At 36.3% G+C, this 23831-nt stretch overlaps 1 protein-coding gene across 2 annotated transcripts in view; it reads right to left on the bottom strand.

Moving 5' to 3' along the window:
- Window positions 1–23831, bottom strand: part of PRKD1 (protein kinase D1) — a gene marked incomplete at both ends in the record, with an annotated part of 334107 nt that overhangs the window by 22620 nt on the left and 287656 nt on the right. For both annotated transcript variants that reach the window (XM_082853994.1, XM_082853995.1), the window contains 6 exons: window positions 131–229; window positions 791–952; window positions 16968–17074; window positions 19749–19821; window positions 22320–22372; window positions 23438–23717. In XM_082853994.1, the coding sequence (XP_082710120.1) occupies window positions 131–229; window positions 791–952; window positions 16968–17074; window positions 19749–19821; window positions 22320–22372; window positions 23438–23717 (774 nt within the window). The remainder of the gene's footprint in view (window positions 1–130; window positions 230–790; window positions 953–16967; window positions 17075–19748; window positions 19822–22319; window positions 22373–23437; window positions 23718–23831) is intronic.

Genomic DNA, 23831 nt, shown 5'->3' with positions numbered 1-23831 from the left:
GTAACAAATGGATGAAAACAGACAGGTGAGACTTGAAACAAAGGTTTTGAGGAGAAAGGGTGACAGAATGCTGCAGGGGAACCAGCGATACTGTCGGCTGGCTTTTTTGCTGAGAGGCTTTCATACTTGCCTGAGGGAAAGGATCAGCTGATGCTAGCAACACGTTTTCTGGTTTGAGGTCACAGTGAACAATATTTTTAAAGTGCAGATGACGCAAAGCTACAAGTATCTATAAAGGAAAAAATCATTTTATTTTAGTCTAAAAGTTTATTTCAAAATGTTTTCTACTAGGACATAAATTTAGAGGGTCAAGAGAAACCTCAAAATGAATGGTTGAGTTTCTTTATACTCCAGTTCCTGAAATGAGCTAGATTAATTAACACAGCAGGTTTCTGAGGAAACTTTAATGGAAAAAGTATCATATTATGGTATCCATATAGCAACCAAAACAGGTGTAGATAAAAGAATTCAATGATATCTAACAAGGATACATATTCCTGAATATTTTCAAAGAATGAGGACTCAGTCACTGTGCATTTTAAAATTTCATGAGTAGTTTTAATACATGAGCCTGCACACACATTATTCATTTGGTACGTATCCTGAACTCTGGATGCTACAGATATAAATTAGAGAATACAATAAGCCACTGCAACTTTTTCTTTAAGTGTAGTTCAGACTGGGGAGGTAGGGACTAAACAACAAGGGTAGAAAGCTCTAGGTAAACAGTGATAACATTTGATATTAGATATTACCTTTTTTTTTTTTCTGACTCTAATTGATTTCTTACCTGAGTAATTAAAAACTTCGTTATGTGCTCTGGCAACCTGCCCTTTTCACTTGACAAGATCATCTCCAGCATGTCTCCATGGAGTTTTTCCATAACAACAAACACTCTTTCAGGCGTCTCAAACATACACTCCAAATTTACAACACCAGGGTGATGAAGGTTCTATTAAAGATAAATAAAGCACTTGAAGAAAATGAGTTTTTTGATACTGTTTGGCAAGCTCACTGATTATACAAAACTGTTCACGTTTAAAGCTGTGGAGAAACCCACACTTAAGATTTTTAACACCTCTAAATTCCACATGTGCTGCCTTATATTTTTGAAATTCTAATGTCTCCAAAAAATACATCTTTACTTTCTGTGCATAGTGATTTTTTTTTTCTATGCTACAAATCCAAGTTCCAGCACAGTGAATTGCTAATTAGGTTTTAATTAGAATACCATACTGAGAAATCTGTAATTTCTTAGGATCATCTCCAATATTAAGCATACTGTCCTAAATAAGTTTACTAGGCCATCTCTACACACTTCATAGAAGTTTAAGGTAGACAAGATGAAGTATGTTCATGGAGTGCACCTGACTGCACTGATGAAGCACATTAGTCAAAACCTTTTGGCACTGCTCTGCTCTTGGAGGCTGCTCTAGTTTGCTCCAGAAGCTCTTACACAGAGTAAAGACCCCCATGAAAACAGAAAAGAAATGATTATTGAGCCCTGTTTTGTTCAGGACACCATGCCATGTGATAGTGCTGCATGGTTCTCAAGCACTCAATAAATATTTCCACAATAAAGTAATGGCCAATGATGATAGGCTGAATTTGGCTTGACAGGTTGTCACACATGTCAAGTAAAGTTACTTTTAACATTAGATGGGCCCTTGTAATGATGCTTAAGTCTGAATGTTGGTCTGGGGTCATCAACAAAAGCCTTTGATCATTTGACTTTTAATATTTTTTTTCTGCACATGACAACAAAAAATCCTAACATTAAAAGAACTATTACATATTCCACTTATATTTCAATGAAAAATGGGGGAAAAAATCATCACAAATAAAAACTACCAAAAGAAAAAAATAGGGACTAACTTTAATGTGCTAACAGCTGAACAGGCAGAAGAAATTGCATCCTTTATTCTAGGGGAAAAAAATCTCAGCGAGCAATAAAATTAAATGTAAAATGAAAATTCCACAAATTATTGGAAACCTGAAATGGTTCACTCTTCAGACCTCACAGACAGATGCTAGGTGGTGAGCAGTAGAGGGGATGTGGGTGAATCTGCACTGTCATTGTCTTCCATGCTACTCATCGGCATAGAGAGCCTGGCATCAACTCAACATGGAGCTATGGCTGTGGTTGGCAGTAGCTCCTGTGATGATAACCTGTCTCTCTGGGTGCCCTTCCACTACTTTGGCAATTGTGATCTCCACCTCAGACATCTGATGGGTCTTTCTGATTCTGAGGCCTTGGGGCCCAATCATGCAGTATAATGTGGTCATGGTATAGCAAGGTACTGAATGTGGTCTGAGAGATGCCTGCACACCCACTCAATGGCCATTCACCTCTTGAGGGCTGGAGTGATTATTCTTGAAACTGTCAAATCTGGCTACTTCAGATAGACTAGGCCCCCAGAGTTATTCTCTCCTGGTCAGAGCTCAAGTACATGGGACAACTGTGGGATTAACAAAGCTCACACTGTCACTACTCTTAAATTTCTTTGTCCCGACTGCCTACCAATAGGACCAGATAGCTGGTTGACTTTGACCACTGTGGGAGTGCCAGATCCTTAGGTGGGAGACTCTAATTAATGACTCCATATATCTGTTCGATACGCAGTATGGAAGACCAGTGACAGCATGGTTCATACCTGAACCTGTGCCCAGGCTGTCACAACAACTAGACAGACCACCAGCCTCTGGGTATCCAAGCATCTCAGCTGTCCTCTTTTAAATCAGTGATCACAGAAGAAGCTTTAAGGATGACATGAGAGTCCTGCCAGAGTCATGATTCTCCCAGGACAAGTCCATTATGAGATGTGATAAGTATACCTTCCTCTTCTGAGTATCTTCTTAACTGATTCTTTCTTCTATTTACTCTAACTTTAAGCACTCAAGCAGTGTTCTTGGGAGTTTGGCTTCTTTAATTGGCCAAGGCCTTGTCTAGGTGGGGAGTGGGAACAATGAATAGGAAAGGAGCAGAACAACAGAAGTAGGCAGCAAAGCAAGCAGGTCCCTTGTGTTTAGACAGAGGAAAACCTAGAGCGTGAAGGAGAAGACAAAAGTTAAGGGAGTGAGACCTCCAGGACCCAAGGAGGGCAGGGGAGGACAGAAGTGGTGTGGTAGTGGCTCAGCCTGCTGCTTCTGCTGCCCTTGTCGTAGGCTGTGAAGGTTGGGGGTAGAGTCAGAAGATGACCAGGAATCTCTCCTACCTAAATTATTCGAATATATGCACAATGTCAACCCTCATGCGCCTCTACTTGTATTTTTCTAAGCATACGAGTTCCTAGTGGTACTTAAGTCCTCCAGTCAGTATACTCCTTTTTCCTTTCCACCACTCAACAAGAAGACTTGAGAGGCCCCTATTCAGAAGGTAGGACTTTAACATGCGCTTATCTAATTGGTATATTCCCAAAATGTTCTAGGCCAAAAGTATGGAATAGACTAATGAGATTGTTTACTGTCAATTATTTTGTGCCATGTTCCCTGTAGACTCTGAAGGACTGTACAACTCTCCTTTAACAGCATCTTTATGAAAAGGATAAGGGAAAATTTTTCTATTTCTCGATAAAGGACTTCGAATATAGTTAGGGATATATTTTAGAAAAAAGTATAGGACTTTGAATATAGTTAGGTATATATTTTAGGAAAAAGTATAGTCAATGAATGCATTGAACTAAAGGTCATGTATACACCACTGGTAAAAAAAATGTCTTAGAAAAGTTTAAACTCATATGTTAATTGCAATTGGCCCTTGGTCTTTTACCAAAACCTTTATGTTTCATAGGTTTGCTAAAGAATACATTGAGTGGTAGCTGAAAAATCTTTCCAATAGCAAAATGACTTCATTCTTTCTGTATAGCTGATATACAATAAGTTGATTTTTTTTGGGTTTATTATGTATGGTTGAGACAAGGCCATCATAGATGCCTACTCAAGACCCGTACTTTTTTTGCACTGAACCAAATGACTAAACTTGTTTTTACATTTGACAATAACAAAAGAAAACAGAATATAAAGAATCATGCCTTCATCATCCAAATTCTCTTTACTATACTGATGAGAAGCATTTATTTAGCCTAGAGAAGATAATATTTGAAGACTAGAGATAGAAAAAAAAATTAAAGTCACTATTTTCTATCATGTATGATTCATATTATCTTTTTAATACCTTAAGATCAACTCTAAGATGAGCTTTAATCAAAGTAGTTGATGTGACTTGTTCACAATTTTAATTTTGTATATAAAATATGAAATAGCTTTTCAACATTTTCCTTCTGAAGTCTAAAGTAACTTAATTAACTTAAAAATGGTTTGATGACTGTAACATCAACTGTGGAATAGTAGAGTTCAGGAAGAATTTTTGCTAACTTCTCAGGCCTAGCTCAGGGATTTGGCTAATAAATTTCATGGCAGAGTAAGCTACTACAGGACTTTCTGACCATCTGTTTGTTGCATTTAAGTAATTTAATTTTCAGGAAATGAAACATTTGGTCAAATATAGGAAAGAATAGTGTCTATTCACACATTACAGATTGATGACATATCCATGGGGTGAATATAAGTTGTTTCAAAGACTCGGAGGAAATGCCATTTGGAGATCAAGACAAAAATTCTCCTGACTCAAATTGCAAAGAGAATTCTCATGTAATCAATGGAAACTAGTCACTAAAAGCAAAGGATTTTATAAAAGCAGCAATATTTTATAAAAACATTTAATTAAAAATTTTAGTTTATGCGTACCTTCTATTTTATGTTACTTTTTTTTGGATTTGTATTAAGTAATATTTAATTTGTACTTAAAATCTTTGATTCTAATAGTTTTGCTTTATTGTAAATCTAGCATTGCAAATTCATTCTGTATATTTAGCTGTGAAAAATTAATGTCATATGTTCCCCTTCTTCTACCTTCAGGATTATTATACTCAAACATATGAGAGGTAGGAAAGAGAAAAATTAGAATCAATGTATCTTTTCAACAGGTTATTTAGGATTCAGCCTTAATGTGGGAACTTCTGACTACTTTTCTGTCAAACAACTAAGTGGTTTAGGTCATACTGGGACAGAAAGAAAGAAACTTCAAAGTGAAGAATCCAGAATCTAAATTCTAAATAGCATGCAGAGCAGACAGAAGAATATACCACAGCACAGTGGTGCACAGCGATGGGGGTGGGGAAGAGAGGTACCTTTCTCGGAGGCACAGCACCATGGCAACGGCTTTGTTGATTCTCATTCCCGGATTGAGGGATAAACGTACCATCTTATGAATTTTCTAAACACAGTCTCTTACAATTTATGCTTCATTTACTGGTCCTAGAAGTCATAATCACCTAATGCCTTATGAAGGGGACACAGTGTGTAATAGTACTTTGATAGAGGCTGAAAAGTCATCGTGTAGAGAGCAGATGATTATAAAAAGACTTGTGAAAGATAATACCCAAATTGATAACAGTAAACTCAGCTATCTCTCCTAAATTCTCTCTTTAGTTTGATAACTGGAAATTTAAAGTAAGTGGCAGAAAAGAAAATTTCCTTTTGTGTTTCACCTAAAGGAGGCTACAATAAGCTAAGTATGAACTGCCACAAACTTGCACCTTCTAATTTGTCCTCCCCTGTCTTCCCTTGTGCTGTATTTTTAAACTTCAATGATGGCAGAGGTGCCTCTACTGTGAAGTCAACAGGTGAGGGCTGTGTTACACCATGTGAGAGCCCTCCTGATATAACATGAGGATGGAGATCGTTTGGTTGTTGCATATGAATGTATCCCTATTTCATGTTCCGTTGGCAAAAAGCCTACAATTTAAATAGGCTCATACTCTAGTGGTTATCTTTTTGGAGGTAGCATTTTTGGGGGAAATTTCACCTGTAAAATTTTAGAAATGCACATTGATAATAACCTAGAACCAAATAAAGCTAACATATACTGTCAGAGGAATAAATGCACCGATATTACTTCAATAAGACCAGATGTAACAATCCACCCTCCTGTGAATAGGTATCACTGGCTGACATTTAGATCAATGGGGCCACAACCAAATTTAACCTATTAGACTCTGAGAACTCAGAAGTGACCAGATCATTCCTGGTAAAAATTGTCTGCCTATACCATCCATCAGAACTGGAGTGTAATGTTACTTTTTTTGTATGGCACTAATTAGCTCAGATTGACCCTGGTTTAAATAGTTCAAAATTTTGTGGCAGAAATAAGTTGAAGCATCTCCACTGACTGCTATGACAATACATATATTGTGTCTGGATATCAAGAAAGGGAGTCAACTTTTAGGTGGCTGGATTATAATGCGAAATTTACCATTATTTCATCTTAAGTTAGCTGTAAGTCCTCTGCATTCTATTAAGTAACAGTGGCGCATGAAAATTTTTTTTAAAGGACCAGTTCAATATTTGCATGGAAGAAAAAAAATCAGGTGACACCTGATATAAAACTTCTGTATTCACATATATCCATAAACCTATATACAACCCTCTCAGTCATTCTGCACTTCATCTCTTCTGGAAATGCTTTAATCTAGCTTTAGATTCCAGGGCTGTGCAGACACATGATAAACAGAATGAGTCCTCTCCTTTCCTTATAAAAGGAGAAGAGACCGAATGCAGAGGGAGGAGTATGTAAAAAATACACTTAAAAAACCCTTCCATCATCTCTCATGTTTCTAGCCTTTCTTGACTTTTCAGTAGGTAGAAACAGTATAAAAATATCTGATATTTTCTACTCATCACCAGGAAACTTTCAGGTTAGAGGTATGAATGAGAAATTTAAAAAGCAAAATCTGGATTCCTAAGCCCACCATCTAGAGTCATACATACACTGAGGTTTCACTGGCATTGATGTTTGTATATGGGTGAAATTGTTACTATAATTTTTGGTGGTCGAGGGAGTGATTTCTATCAAAAGAAAGATCCTTACACAGCAAGGATCCTGTATGCATCCTAGTATCTATCCCCTAGCCCCCGACAAAGGCCGGAGTTCCAAGTTGAATTTAGGCAAAAGGACGTAATATTTGAGAACAAGCAGCAAAGGCTTCAAAGGCAGAAAATTAATAACTGATTGTTACCTTTTAAAAAAAATCAGTGTTAGTAAACATTCTACCCATAAAGTGTGACCCCCTTTCCTCTATGCCATTACTGTTTGTTTTTAGCGGAAAGGCAAGAATTAAAAGAATGGCATGTTAAAATAAGGAAATTGGAATTTGTAGGTCAAGGTGTGTTTACTGTACATAAAAGTTAAAAAATGGATCAAATATCTGGATATTTTTTTCTATTTGCTACAAACGCATGGCAATGGAGACAACATCTGGAAAACTTTTTTATTTCCTGTTAACCTGCCTGATTGGAAACATGAACACATGAATCCCATCTTACCTTGATGTTAGATTTAAAGTGTAACTTTTAACAATTCATATCACTGTAGCCCAGTTACTATATTTAAATGTCAGCACCCCAGAAAGCATAACATTCTATTATAAGGTTAAATGACCTGTGTAGACACATAATCTCTCTGATGTCTTAAATACTGGATATTGGGAACTGGAGTGACCATGTAAAGTCTACTGTACAGGGTTAGAAGACAGAACATTATGTGCAAAAAGGTCAGTTTGTGATATCTTACATTTGTGTAAGGGTTCTGTGGCACTTAACTGGCATATTATCAAAATTAACTAAGTTCTCAATTATGTGGCATCTCAGAATCTTTAATAAGTGAAAGACTATTCACTTCCAAGATGCAGATGACCTGGCTGTAGTACACAATATTTTCTTAACTGTCTTCATGAGAACATCCTAACCCCCACCCTCTTCCATGAAGGAACTCAAAAGACATGATCTTCCAAAAATATGTTGGGAAACATTGATTTAAAAAACACTTTATAGGAACTTCCCTGGTGGTCCAGTGGCTAAGACTCCATGCTCCCAATGCAGGGGGCCCAGGTTTGATCCCTGGTCAGGGAACTAGATCCCCACATGCCGCAACTAAGAGTTGCCCCAACTACAGATTCCGCATGCTGCAACTAAAGATCCTGCATGCTGCAACAAAGAAGGATCCTGTGTGTTGCAACTAAGACCCAGTGCAGCCAAATAAATAAATAAATATATTTTAAAAAATAAATAAATATAAAACATCTTATATATTATTTAATTTAATCCCCCCCAAAACATTCCTGTGAAGAAGCAAGCACACCAAGTCAGACGAATTCTAAGCCATAATTAAGGAAACAAAAAGAGGGTTGCCAAAAAATGGAAAAGCTTTGACTGGAACCTGACCTTCTGACACTAAGTTTTCACTATGACTAACTTCTTAGGGAACACAATACCTATTCAGAAAATTTTCTAAGTTTGTTTTCTTTTCCTTATAATAGATCTTTGTTTTATTTTTCCCTCTATCTTAGATATATATACACATAATCTGTGGGCTTTATTTATTGGAACGTGCAGAAGATAACAAGATTAGAGCTGCAGAACATGTCTTCAGAAGAAACAATTTCACTAAAATTCTTCATGCAGTAATATAAAAAAGAAAAATATTTGAAGAAATATGATGAACATGTAAGATGAAACAAAAGAAGTATAAACTAACCTCTCAGTACACACAAAAGAGAAAGAACTCAAATTTTGCATATTTTTTCTAGAGAAAGAAAAGTTGACTCTTTCATGATTTAAGTAAAATCACCAGTTTGTGCAAATTTTCATTTTCCCACTCATGTTTAGCAATATTATTCTCTGGTTTTCTATCACGATTACCTCTTTTCCACCTACTCTTGATCGTCTTTTTTGACTAAGAGAACAAAGCCAGGTATTTACAAGATGCATATTTAATCTTGTTCTGTGAAGATAAATTACCATGTTTTTTGTTTTTGTTTTTGTTTGTTTGTTTTTTTGTGGTGCATGGGCCTCTCACTGCTGTGGCCTCCCCCGTTGTGGAACACAGGCTCCGGACGCGCAGGCCCAGCTGCTCCGCGGCATGTGGGATCCTCCCGGACCGGGGCACGAACACGCGTCCTCTGCATCGGCAGGCGGACTCTCAACCACTGCGCCACCAGGGAAGCCCAAATTACCATGTTTTGTAGTCAAAAAGGAATGCATGCATGTGCAGTTGGGGCAAATTCTGGACAAAAGATACAATGAGACCAAAAAACCCATCTGCTACTTTTGAAGAGCTAGGAGCAAAAGCAGGGGGTAGGGAGCAAAAGCAGGGTACTGTGCATGCCCCCTGCACACAACACTACCTAAGGGGTGGCAAATCACCTACGCACCCCTCTGGCCGAACACTGGATACATCCCTACCCTCACCCCATATAAGGAACCAACTCGCACCCGCCTTGGGGAGCGAGCAAGGGAAACTGTTGCTTGTTTTCATTCCCCCCTGCTGCAGCAGGGGTCCCAAATAAAGCTTTGCCTGAAACAACAAAAAAAAAGGAATTAAGGTAAGGAATACTTTATTGTCTTATTGGCATGTTCTGTGATTCCGTATCCCTCTGTTTCCTTGAGCTGTGGCTAAATAATTTGTTCAACAAATATTTACTGAGTGTCTACCAGGGGTAAGGCATATGTTAATGTATATATGTTCAGCTTCACCCCAGGATTTGAGTCAACTGTGTTCTCTGTTACAATGAAATTATGTGTCTCTATGTTCTCTATTTAGGAAATTCTCAATATCAAGTTATTTGAACTTGTTCCTAGGAGCTAGATTTACAACTTAGTGGTGGCAATACTAGTAGTATAAGTTTGGAATCTTTACTATATGCTAGGCACTAAGAATTTCACAAAATTATAACACTCAATTCTTATAACATCTGTTCAAGGTTTCTGGATAAGGAAAGTGAGAGTCAGAGAAGTTAAGTAACTTAACCAAGCTCTTAAGACTCTTAAGCCTGATGTGAGAACGCAGGCAGTCTAACCCCAGAACTTAGGCTCTCTAAACTCTATGTTATCCATTGCCTCAATGCCTTCCTTGGACTCAAATCCATTTAGGACCTGTCCTGCCTGTTCTAACTAGTATGCTTCAGGGGCCACGCTGCTTAAGCCTCCTCACTTTGCTCTCAGAGTGCATTTGAGCATGTTGTCTGGATTTCTGAATGCTGCCTCGTCAGTCTTCTCACTGCAGTGTCCTCTGTACCTGTTATGACATCCACCTTGACAATTTGCATTCCTCGCCTTCCTAGCTGGAAGAACGTCTTCCTTACAGCTTATTCTGTTTTTAAGCTCATGTACCGCCACCGTGTTGTTCTGTGTTACCAAATCCCCTCCTGAGGTTCCATTGCCTTTAAAGGTATCACTCTGACATGTTCTCTGATTTCTTTTGCACCTGATGCCCAATTTTTCCCCCCAGATCTAAGCTTCTGAGACAGCTGTAACAGCTGTAACATCTGGAACAATGAGCAGTCACTCTACAAACTCTTCCTCCTCATAAAACATCATAGTTTTCTAATTAGAGCCTAAAATGTAATTATTTATTTATACAAGAACGGGGGCATTTTGACTGTCACAACTAGCTGAAAATAGCTTCTAAGAAAGTTTTCTTGCCTTTAAACATTTTTCTCTATAATATGTCATCCCCAAATACTGATCTGATCATAACAATTTCTTTTTCAAAATATTTCAATAATTCACAAACACCAAAGCATAATAAAATCCAGTTGACTTGGCACAATATCTAAGGTTCTCTATGAACTCACATGAAAGCCATTTCCCAGTCTTACCTAAGCGTACTCTGTCCTTTCACAGCAGTCTCTAAACTATGGTAGGCATACTTTTGGGGTACCAGAAGATTTTAAAGATATGTGAGCAGAGGGATAGTTTTAAGAAAATGTGCTTTGTCTACATTTGTGTCTCTACTGCTTGGAACTATACTTTGAATGAATGAATGAATCTTAACAGTCTATAAATATTCTCCTAATACAGATCTATTTGAGAAAATCCCCACAGTCTTCAAATTCTCCCACCCCAAGTTGCCTTTCAGAATAATTTTTCTTCCACTTTCCAAAAGGAAGGCATGCTTCTCACACATTCCAAATATTACTAGGGTACCTTGCCATGGGGAAGGAAATTGTCTGGGAGAAAAATAAAAGGAAAATTTGAAACATTGTGTTGATATGAAGTGAATGACCCTAATAACTTGGAAATCAGTTCTTTTGCAACTTAGTTTCTAATTCATGCTTTCACCAAAATTAGAGAAGCATTTAATAGATTTATTAACAGAGAGAGAATTAAAAGAGAGAGGATGAATTTCGAAGTAAATCACTGGGATAGTTTTGTCTTGTTTTGGGAGGGCTTACAGCTGGGCTCCTACAATTTAGAAAAACAAAAGTTGTTGCTGAACTCTGTTTAACTCAAACAATAAGTAATAATCACCCACCAATTTATGAACTAAATTTTAAAAAATCTCATTAAATAATGTATTTTCAGCAACATTTCATTTTTTATGTTTAACAAACATAGATCAAAATTTTTAGAATATTTATCTTTGCTGGATAAAGGGTTTACTAATAATAACTGTAATGATAAATTCGTCCAGGAGAATGCTTTAAACATTTAGTGTTGTAATCAAGAAATTTAAAAATATATACTTACGTTTACTGCAAATAAGTATGAAAGGGGGACCAGTAAAAGACTTTTAAGTATAAAAATACATTACACTGGAATACAGTTCTGTGGGAAAAGTGTTACGTAGTCAAAGAAAACAAGGAATGCTGTAAAATAAACTATTGCTTAAAAAGCCTATGCATGTATTTTTTAAATGATTGTTAAAAAATATCAAATGTTTCTGATATTTAGATTCTAATGAGTATATTTAAATAAGTTATATAGCAGCTCATTTTCAAATATCAATATTTTCAGTACAGTACAAAATTAAAATTCTTTGAACTTCTGACAAAATAGTTCTATCTGTCAACTTAAAAATACACAAGCAGAAATAAAGGTTTCTAGAATTCTTTCTGAGGACACATGAAATGGTTTGAAGCCACTCTTTTAAAATGATCTAGTTTTCTACTTACATTTCATAGTATATTTATTAAGGTGGCCCCTCAGCCTAATGACCCTTTCCAACATTTCTTTGGTTACCAAAAGGCAGTGAATCTTTCAAGATTTCGCCAATGCTATATTTCTCTTTGAAGTAATCCTTCATTCCAATGTCCTGACCTCTGTCATAATCCATGACTCTTTTTTTTTAACATCTTTATTGGAGTATAATTGCTATACATTTTTGTGTTAGTTGCTGCTGTATAACAAAGTGAATCAGCTATAAGTATATGATATTTCCACAGCTATCCTGACTTGTAGCTACTTGTATCTATCTGCTCAAATAGATGATAAACATCCTAAAAGGTTTCATTCATTGTTATATGACCCAGAGGCCCAGTAAATCGCTTTGTATCAAAGAAGGAAGTGCTTCAGGGTACTGCTGAATGACTTAATATTTTTATTAATTAAAGGTAAAGGATACTAGGCTTAGAAACTGGAAGAATGATGGCAAAATAGACAAAAGAATAACTTGCAGGGAAAGACATTAGGAATAATCGTTTGGTTTTCAGCTGGTTGGTTTGGGTAAGACTGGCACAGCAAAGTGGAGATGTCCTAAGGTCAGAAACAGGAGACTGAAGTGTCTGTGAAAGAACGGAGCTCAAGAGCTAAATTAAGGAATGACCTGTGAAGAGATGACAGACAACTCTCTTAAAGTGGATGAGCTCACTCTGGGAATGAGTTCCAGATTAGCATACATCATTTAGACGAAAAGAAGAAGTTCAAGAAGAAGGATGGAGCTAGCAGGGAAGGTGAAACGGGGCCTGGTAAGTGCAGGGATGAAGTGAGGAGTGAGATTTAAAAAGGAGCAAATGATCAATGCTGTTGAAGGACTGAGACTAGTCAACTAGGGTAAAGACTAAAATATAGCCAAAGGGTGATAGTTGGGCAGAGGTAGAAGACCAAAGGGCCTTGTATTTTAAGAAAGGTGTGGAAATCAAAGAAAGGAATTTATGAATAAGAATGGGAAGTAGCATAGAGCAGAAATCTGAAGTGTGGCAATATAAAACGTGCTGCAGTTATGAGAGGTGGCAGACATATCGAGCTCACAGTTTGTTATTGCTGTTATTTTGTTTTAAAGTTAAAATGGGAAGAGGACTGCCACACAACAGAGAAATAAGAATGATGGGGGAAGTTCAGGAGATAAGTGCAAGGGGATACACTGAATTGATGGCCTGTAAAATTCTTACATATTGTTTCCTACATTTTGTATTCAGCATCTTTACAATTCCAAAATGCTTTAATATACTGTATTATAAACAGAAGCTCTAGTATTGTTCCTTAGATAAATAAGTTGATATTTAAGGTAAAGAGGAAAAATAATAGTAAATCAATTAGAATTAAATTCAAAATAGTAAATCAATTGAATATATAGAATTATATTCAAATCAGATAGAATATAATATTCATTCATATATTATATTCAATAATAGTAAATCAATTAAAAATAATAGTAAATCAATTAAGTATTATCCTAAAGCTTTTTATGCATTGTCATACTATGTTAGAAAATAAAAATTAATTTAGACCAAACAAGCCTGTGTTGATAAATTATATTAAATATATCACGCCCACATCACTTATTTTAGATTTTAAGTTTCTAAGCCTTATAAGATGTAATTGCACCTCCTTGTAAAAGTCAGTTTTCTGTGACACCCTTAATAATCGTAAACTATCTTTTTATTCTTATTTTGTTGACATGAATAGAAAAAACAGTAATTTCAAATTTACCTTTTTAAAAATCAAGATACAACTTTTAAAATAACAATATAAATAGGATCTTCTGGGAATTTTTGAACCAAGTTTAACGTCTACATTAATTAACATTCTTCTGAAACATAATAATAATAATGAAGCATTTAGAGATAATGAAAATAGCTACTCGAAAAGATATAAATAAGGGATAACTATGCCAAAAGATTCACACTTGCCTTAATTTTCCAACTATTCAAAGATATCTAAAGAGCTTGGTTTTCCAATGACTGAATCAGACTTTGGAAAGCCTTCACATAGGTTATGTAAAGAAGATGAAATAGAAAAAGAAAGAAGTCTACTTTTTTACACATTCTGCATTTATACAACTTTGAAGTTTTCTATAAGCTAAGGTGCTTATTTATTTATTTTTTTTTTACAAAAACAGAAACAAATAAAAATTCAACCAGAGGACTAACAGAACTGCATGAGGGGAATTTTCTCCCATCAGCCATTTCGGCCCACTTGATCCCCTCTGGAGAATCAGAAAGAGGAAAGGGATGGGGCAGAACTTGTCAGACTCCAGGTATAACCATAAGCCAGGAAAACAGCTTTCATAAGCTACAGACCACAGGGCAGAGAATACCAAATGCTTCTGGGTATCACTTTTATATCCAGAGGGACAGAATTCTGTTCCTCAAGATTAGTAAAAGAAAACCCTCCCCACCATTCAGCTGATTTCAATCATGGTACTTTTCCTGAACATATCACTTAGTGAGTCAGAACCCTTCCCTCATCGCTTGCCTCATTACCATTTTGTCTTTTCAGGTTCAAAAAATGAGTTCTTTCTTTTGAGAAGCAATATAAAACAGGGGAATGAGGGATTTCAAAGAACGAACCACACACAGTCCTTCTTAACTAACCAATTAACCATTAATAGAAAGTAGAGTCTGGACTTTTGCTACCTGGTTGGATACTATGTAGCAATATGTTTTCTTATGTGACAGGATGATGTCTCTGTACAATTTTAATTCAACAAACATTCATTCAACAAATATTTGCTAAATACCTAATGTTTGTCAGGAACAGTCTCTGGTGTTTGGGATACAACAAAACAACAATATCCTCCCTCCTGAAATGTATATATTCCAGTGGAGGGGCTGGGGTAGGGGATGGGGAAAGAAACCCACAGCAAATATAATAAAGGAAATTCTGTAATAGGCTAGAAGATGATAAGTGTCATGGGAAAAAGAGGACATAGGTCAGAGTAATTTTTGAGGAACAAGTTTGAAACAAATGTCAACTTTTGATAAAGTATGAACTCCTGAACCTCATATATTTATGCCAAGCCTTAATAAGACTCCTTATACAGGTTCTGTAATTAAAAATTCTACACGTAAGTATGTTGCAAACATCAGACTAGAAGTAAGCCTGAGTAATACAATTTAAAGACTCGTGACAGGAAGGACTTGTGTGTTTTTGTCCCCACTGTATCCACTGAGCCTGGAACAGTGCTTAGCTCATGATATGTACTCAATAAATATGAGTTTGATGAAGCAAGTGAAATATGGTTGGGGACAATGGGGACGAGTGATAAGTGATGAGGATTCTTGAGATTTCAGGCCATATTATAAGAGCTGCTCAAACTCTTCATATGGTCAAGGGGCAGAATTTGACTTTCAACCTAAGCAAACTCTTTTTTCACATTACAATGGAATTTTTGCCAAATGTATGTTTACTGCATCTCAGTTGTTGATTGCAGCTACTCTTCTGCAAAGGAGATGGAGTTGGTTTATGGTGTATTTTATTTTTCTACCTTACTACAGAGTCAGCAGCTGATAATGTGTTGACAGGCTCAGGAAAGCCAATTAAAGGGCTATACACAGAAATTTAGACCTTCCTCTGCAGCTGCAATAAAATGTAGAAAGATATAACCATCCGTGTTAACCGGGAAACTCCTCTTATGTCCTGAAAGGAAGGATAAATGTCTTCTCCTTATGCCAACTGTGGCAAGCTGCAAAGGAGTCTGCCTTCAGGACACTACGTGAGGGTGGAGACCAGGACAGCAGGGTCCAAGTGTGGAAAGGTGTCATTTGCAGCTCAATGCGGCCAAATTAAGAATAATAATAAAAAAAAAAGAATCTGATTAGCAAGGACTAAGCTATGAATCTATGAATTGTCAGCTTAAGATCTGTAGTTATCATCTTCCAAGAAAGCAGAGAACACTGTGGTAGTTCTCTGTGTTACATTAGTTGTCCAAAGGCACAAGAACACCATCTTTAGAAAATATGAGTCCCAGAAAAGTTTATGTCATTTTTTATGTACAGCAGCAATTATTTTCAGTTATCTGTACACATGAGCTCCCTTAGGGCAGAAATCATATCTTTTTCAACATTTTATTGTATAAACTCAATAAATAGCAGTTACATGAAACAATAAATGAAGAAATGTAATCTGTTTTGCTTTGCTAGCAACGTTCAAATGAAAATTATTCAATAAAACTAAAAATTAGAAATTATGATCAGCTTGCATGACAAGTAGAGAATTATGGAAGTTATATAAAAATGAGCACTTTCAATGGTCTAAATTGTCTAGACTAGATAGCTAGGTTGACCACATTTAGCAAACAACTGCTCCATTTCCTTTTGATCTGCAGAAAAAGTTTTAATAGTTATAGAAATTATATATATCACATAATACCTTTTATTAACAAATTCTAGCTTTAAAAAGGGACTGGCTTTAAAAATGAGAAGAGTTAAGGAACAGTCTCAATATTAAATAAAAGGCTTACAGTGAGACACAAAGAGGACATTAATAAGATCAAGATCATGTATTCTCGGACATGTATTACTCTTTTACCTGATATGCTGACAGCTACGTACTCAATTCATATAATTATCACAGCATAAAGGAGGAATGTTTATGAAGGCAAGTTCATTGATAATGTAAAACAAAATGGTCTCAGCGTGCCCACTATGAGCAAATGCTGAAACATTACCCATTTAATGAGAATTAATAATACATTAAAACCTAGAATTAAGTACATAAGAAAAATAAAAAAACGCTGCCTAGACTCAGGAAAGATACTACACAGGCTGCAGTTTGATGCTTGATCTGCCTTTTCAGTTATTTAAAAATGTTCCTAAATATCTATGCCACAGATATTTGGATAACTTTTCTTTGTTTTGCAGAAGTTGAGGGGACATTTTATAGCCCCTACATAAAAAACAAAAAAGTACCTGAAGAATTGCAACCTCATTACGAAGTTGGCTTTCTTGTTTCGTTGGAAATCTTAACTTGTCAATGATCTTAATAGCTACATCTCTTCCTGTTTTACGATGTTTTCCTTTAAAATAAAAAAGAGAAATATTAGCATAATCTTATTATATATCATCTCTATTAAAGAATACCAGAATTTATAAAAACCGTTTGGAATTATAAAAATGCTTTACTGAATAAATTAACATTTCTGATGAGCACCGACTTATATCCATAAAGATTTCACTTCTTAGCTTCATTTTCTACATCAAATATGCACTATAAAATTAGCTACAATTTAGAACACAAAAGAATTAGGACATTAAAAGCTATTTGCATGAACAGCCTGATATTTTCTTGTAAAATATATGTTTTAGAAACAGGATATTGAGCTACTTGATATAGAAAATATTCATACCACGGGCAAAAGTCCTCTCCTTAAGAAAGTATAATCTTAGGGCTTCCCTGGTGGCGCAGTGGTTGAGAGTCTGCCTGCCGATGCAGGGGACACGGGTTTGTGCCCCGGTCCGGGAAGATCCCACATGCCACAGAGCGGCTGGGCCCGTGAGCCATGGCCGCTGAGCCTGCGCGTCCGGAGCCTGTGCTCCGCAACGGGTGAGGCCACAATGGTGAGGCCCGCGTACCACACACACACACAAAAAAGTATAATTTTAAAGTCCTAAAAAACAAATGTATGTTATAATGGAACAAATGAAAGTCTTGGCTCTGTCCCTTATTAGCTTCATGATCTTGAGCAAATCACTTAAGCTTTCTGAGCTCCTCATCTTCAATGGTAGGGTTGTTGTGAGAATTAGGTGTAATAAGATACGTACAGTACACAGAGTGCCCAGATAACTATACACACTCAAAAATACGAATTATCATCATCATCATCATTGTCATCACCTGACAGTCCCTTTACGTACATCACATCCCATTTAATTCTCACAAGTTTTCTAGGGAATCACAGGGTACCCTCAAGCTTTTAACTCCTACACTACTAGATTATAGAAGGCATAGAATACAGGAATGCTAATTGAATTTGAAAATGAACCTAATTATTCATTTTTTTGGTCACATACAAACTAACTTGAAATTCCATTATTTCTACATTTGGTGTAAATCTAGCGTTCCTTTCCCCTACATCCCACTTTCACTATTCCTTCCAACTCCTTCCAGAATACTTCCCTTCCCAACTGACAAAACTGTTGTCTTGCTTTCATGTTCTCTACTTTCTTCACATCACTTTTTAACTCTTTGACTCGCTGCAATCTCTATTCCAATGCAGACTTTTATTGCATCTACTGTCTTCAAGGTTGCAGCTTCTTTTGTCTCTATGCTTCTGTCACTATGGCAACTGACCTCTCTTCTGTAACTGTTCTTATCTGCCTCATCCCATATGTGTCCAGCCGTAACATTTTTTTTTAACATCTTTATTGGAGTATAATTACTCTACAATGGTGTGTTAGTTTCTGCTGTATAACAAAGTGAATCAGTTATACATATACATATGTTCCCATATCTCTTCCCTCTTGCATCTCCCTCCCTCCCACCCTCCCTATCCCACCCCTCTAGGTGGTCACAAACCACTGAGTTGATCTCCCTGTGCTATGTGGCTGCTTCCCACTAGCTATCTATTTTACGTTTGGTAGTGTATATATGTCCATGCCACTCTCTCACTTTGTCACAGCTTACGGAGGCCTCTTCCTATGCCTGCTCCTTCACTGTTGGATGTTACAAATTACCTGGCACCTGCTGGTTTCTCTAACCTCATTTCTTATCCCTGTTTCACCTCCACACTATATGCAGTTATGTATATTTACTATTCTTTATATACCATGATTTCTTTGCATGCAATTATTACACTGCAGAAGAATTTTCTATGTAGTACTTGGTCTCCTCTATTATATAGTTATGCCTTAACAAAAAGCACAATGGTTGCTGACTTGATAGATTTTCTATCAAAAAAAAATCTGTGCATTTTGTAAGAATCAAAATTACTTTTAGAGTAGAATTTAATTAGCTTTTAAATAAAAAGCACAATATTATACTATGATAAATAATATTGAATGAGACATTGTGATTATTTCAGAGCACCCTAACTTCACCAAAAAAAGATAATCTGTTACTGATTATATTAAGGAAATGAAAGTTATGATGTCATTTTATAGGGCAGGTGAAACATTGATATTAAATCTTTCTTAAAGACTTGAAAAATGTCTTTGAACTGGCTAGAATCAAAAACAGCAGAAGTTTTAACTAAATTCACCAAATAGCTTGACAATAAGAAAAAGGTAAAAATTCAGTATTTTACTTCAAAAATGTAAAAAATGCAAACCTTACCAAAATACATAATATTATTAAAGATGTTAGAATTAAAGAATTTTTGAATGGACTTCTATAGCATTCTGATCAAATATGCTAAGAGGAAAAGGAATCTTTATGATTACAGCTGCCTTGTTTCTCAATATTTTGTCTAAATAAACCAATATTTAACCAGTATAGTGTATAGAGTTTGTCGATATTTAAGCAAAAGTTTGTTGATATTTAGTAGTAGAAAAATTTCTCTTTCAAAACAGAAAGGTACCAAATTTCCATTTAGTGACTACCTCAAGAGAAATTTCTAAAGAGGTCAAACACAGAGAGACATACATAAAAACGTATCTACATATAGGTCCTTTATATTTTTCTTGGAAATATTACTTTCTAAACAAAAATGCTAAAACTTTAAATTAATAAAAATACTTAGTGAATTAACCTACCTCCATAAACAATTCCAAACTGCCCAGAACCCAGTACCTCATCAGGAAAAATCTGATAAACTGTGCTGATGTCCTATAGGTGCAAGTCCAGAGGAAAACAAACATGAAGTGGAACAAAAGATTAGTCCTAATAAACTCTATAATTTTATTAAATATATCATTAACACTGATAAATATTTTAAACATAAACAATTAAAATTTAAATGCTAGATGAAATCTACAATATAACTATATTAAAAACCCAGTCTTCAATTTAATGTAATACTGTAATGTTGGACAACTATTCTAATCTTAAGCAGCAGAAATTTTCCAATGTTCAATTATATAGGTTTCATTAGAGAGAAAAAAGACTTAAAACTCTATGTCATTTACATACATAATGTCAGTATTCAAAAAGTGATTTGCTTATTGCAATCGTTATTTAGAAATCTCACATTAAATAATCATGGTTCCCAAGCATATGTCTGTGTGAGCCCTGATTCCAACCATTTCATTCTTTATGGCTAAAATGCTGTGGCTGCCTCTTTATCAATCATCCACATCCACATGAATTTAAACTGAAGGAAGAGGGGGCTGAATCACTGTGGGTGAGCCAGAGACACCACAAAAAGATGACCATCCACAATGAAATTCTCATCTGTGAGGCAACCACACTCTTCTACTTTTACCACTTCTGGAGGTTAACAAGTCTCCAAATGTCTACTCTTTCCTCTTTGAAATAATAATTGCTAAGTAAAGCATTCTGTTTTAGATGACTACGCTTAGTCTGTGATTTTGATGACCACACTCACGAAAGCACAATGTAATACTTTTTCACTTTCAGTATTCCTATGACATCCTATGGAATTTTCTGCCTATCCTCCACTCTTGTTCTCTTTGTCCTTTCAAAAATAAAAGTCCTGGACTTCCTTGGTGGTGCACTGGTTAAGGATCTGCCTGCCAATGCAGGGGACATGGGTTCGAGCCCTGGTCTGGGAAGATCCCACATGCCGCGGAGCAACTAAGCCTGTGCGCCACAACTACTGAGCCTGCACTTTAGAGCCCGCGAGCCACAACTACTGAGCCTGTGTGTCACAACTACTGAAGCCCGCGTGCCTAGAGCCTGTGCTCTGCGACAAGAGAAGCCACTGCAATGAGAAGCCCGCGCACTGCAACGAAGAGGAGCTCCCGCTCGCCGCAACTAGAGAAAAGCCCACGTGCAGCAACGAAGACCAAACGCAGCCAAAAATAAATAAATTTTTAAAAAAACAAAAATAAAAGTCCTTTTACATCACATCCTACCCTCTGCATATTCCATACATTGCTATCCTATCCCTTTGTCCTTCCCCCCCAGAAAACAACTACAAGTTCTCTCTATCCTGTGATCCCTTCAGAGTATCCATGGTTCAGAGTTCAAGGTTGTCTGAAGACAAGAAAATGAATTAATACTACTCCAGTATTCTGAGTCCAAACTGCTACTCCATCTTTCTCTGATAGCTCAATGGCCACCCAGAATTTTCAGCCAAACAGGGTAGAAGAACCCCACAGGAATCTAGAATTTCCCAAGAGGCTTACAGGTAGATCAGCATTTCCCAAAGTCTTCTCTGGCTAAGCAAGAACAACAGGAACCTTCAGGTCTTTAGAAATCTAGCTCATGATTGACAGAACAAGAATATGTCTAATTTTCATTACAAAGTTTCCCTAATTCTCTCAATCATATTTGGTTTTCAGTTTACTTTATGCCAATTTAGCAAAGGTTGCAAAGCTATGCTAGTGATGAATCGAGTTTCATGGAGTTTATTCTTTAAAAAAATAGACTCAGATCAGTGTAAGGCTACAAACTTTTTCCTTTTGGTGACAGGTATAGCAGTCAAAATAGAGGGAAAGATCGAGTCACAGGATGAGGTAGGAAAGGCCTTATTACTTTTGGGCTGCTTGCTACAGTGACAAAATATAACCAAAAGAAGCAAACATATGACAGAGTGTAAATTATTTCATAATATGTATGATCTACAATTTTCAAAAACTGAGCTGAAAGGATGGAGTTATGTGGCACAGCTGACTAGGGTGCTAGAATGTGGATCCATCAAATCTGATTTATGCAGCTTTCTGAGGTCTCCTTGTTAAGTACAAGTGATTGTAGGAGTATATGCAGCTCCTTGACATACGACAGCACTTCTGGGTAGCAATCAAGGAATGAGAATAGGACATGTTTAAGCTATTCATGCAACTCAAATAATTTATTTCATTTTATCTGGTATTACATAGTATCAACCATTTAAAATTCCAGTACCAAGATGCGCAAACATGTGAGAAATCAGGCACTGCATGATAATTGTTTATCTGAGATGAAAAGTAGGTATTTAACTTTCCACCCTGCAGAACAGATGATAGAAAATCACTAAGAGAATTGATACAATGTAATGCTTCTAAAATTTTATAGATGAAAAACATCCAAAAGGACCCTATTTTATTTTCTAGAGAACACTAAAAAATTAAAATTTCAGATCAATAAAAATGTACTTTATGATGCTCTTATTTTCAAATAAAGGATCACAGTAGCAAGTTTTATATTAGTAGGTACACACTCACCACATTTTCTTGAATCTGGGAATTTGATACCGAAATACTCAGAGAAATATCTCCTGGAAATACATGTTCAAAAACACACAAAATAAGTAAGAGAGATAATAGCAAAACAAGTAAATACATGCTTATTAATCAAGCTGCAGGGCTGTTTTAAAACCATAATGATTAGACTTTTCTAGAAAAATGTCTATTAGAATGTTTCTTTCCTTTTACAGTTACAGATTTACTCTGTACTTGGCTTTGAAAAATAATAATATTTTGTCAGTTTAGAGTTAGGAGTCGTAAAGACTTGGGTTCAAATACTGGTGTGCCATGTCGTAACTCTGGTAGAAGCTGAGACAACTTAATGTCTCTAGGGCCTGATTCCCTCACCTGTAAAACAGGCTAATCATTAACATCCAACTATTGGGGTTATTTTAGGCATTAAAATAGAGACCTCACATAAAATGCTTAGCACCCAACTAGGCATATATATTCTATTAATATGTATATTGGTTGTAGAGATCAATTAAAAAGTTGTGATAGATCATTAGATAACACACTGTGATGTGAAAACAGAGGGCTTTTTGCCATAGGCTTCATTATTAATAGCCATTATAAGATTTTAAGTTGCATTTTAAATAGATACTCCTCTAAAATATCTTTTAGAAATTCATCTTCAATACTTGATCCTGTTTGCGTTTTGGTAAAATTTATCTCATTCTACAATGAACAGAGGTTTCTTCCTGGGATAAAATGATCAAGAGTTTCCAGGTACTCTGCACACTAAGCATCCTGCCCGGAATAGCATATTAGGTGGTTTTGAGGACATATGTTAACTCACATTTGCAAATGGCAAGACCGGCATTCCAGGTCAAGCTCAAGCTGACTAGATTAGTTCTTCTTTTATGACCAACAGCTCTAGGTTTCTGCTATTGCCTAATATATTGGGTTGACATGCATTTGTTCAGAATTTTAATGTAAAATGAAAAATAAAATAGGATCATTTAATGAATGACATGTCTTAGTATGTGTAGCAGCAGCTTTTATTTGGAGACCCTATGTTCGTCAATAAAATAAATCATCCCCAAAGAGTCTCTCTTCACCTGTTCTAAAGATAGTCAGAAAACTAGCAGACTCACTGTGCACATTGGTTCCTGAACCCACGGAGGAACCCTTGGGAATAACGGGCATGAGGGCATGCCGGATCGCCATCTCCCACATCCTGGCCACGTCTGCACCAATGCCACTGGTGAGGACACTGCTACTTGGTGGTGGGCTGGAGGGATTGACCACATTTTCTCCCACATAATACACGACGTTTGCTGTAGTGATCTCAAAACAGTGAGGATTGGCCCCGTTAGGGATTAAAGCTGATGGTTTTGCTGGTTCCAGAGATAAGATTTCTGATAAAGGAATTTCCTGTGGAAGAAAGAGTGTGTTAAACGCAGTTTATCAAAACTATGTAAACTTTCAAATAAAATTCATGCCAGGGACATGTGAGAAATGGCATTACAATCAGCCATCAAATGGTTT

Source organism: Leucopleurus acutus, assembly GCF_964270905.1.
Source record: "Leucopleurus acutus genome assembly, chromosome: 1".
Classification (NCBI taxonomy): Eukaryota; Metazoa; Chordata; class Mammalia; order Artiodactyla; family Delphinidae; genus Leucopleurus; species Leucopleurus acutus.
The sequence above is the reverse complement of the archived record's forward strand: the minus strand, read 5'-3'. Positions and strand labels throughout refer to the sequence as shown.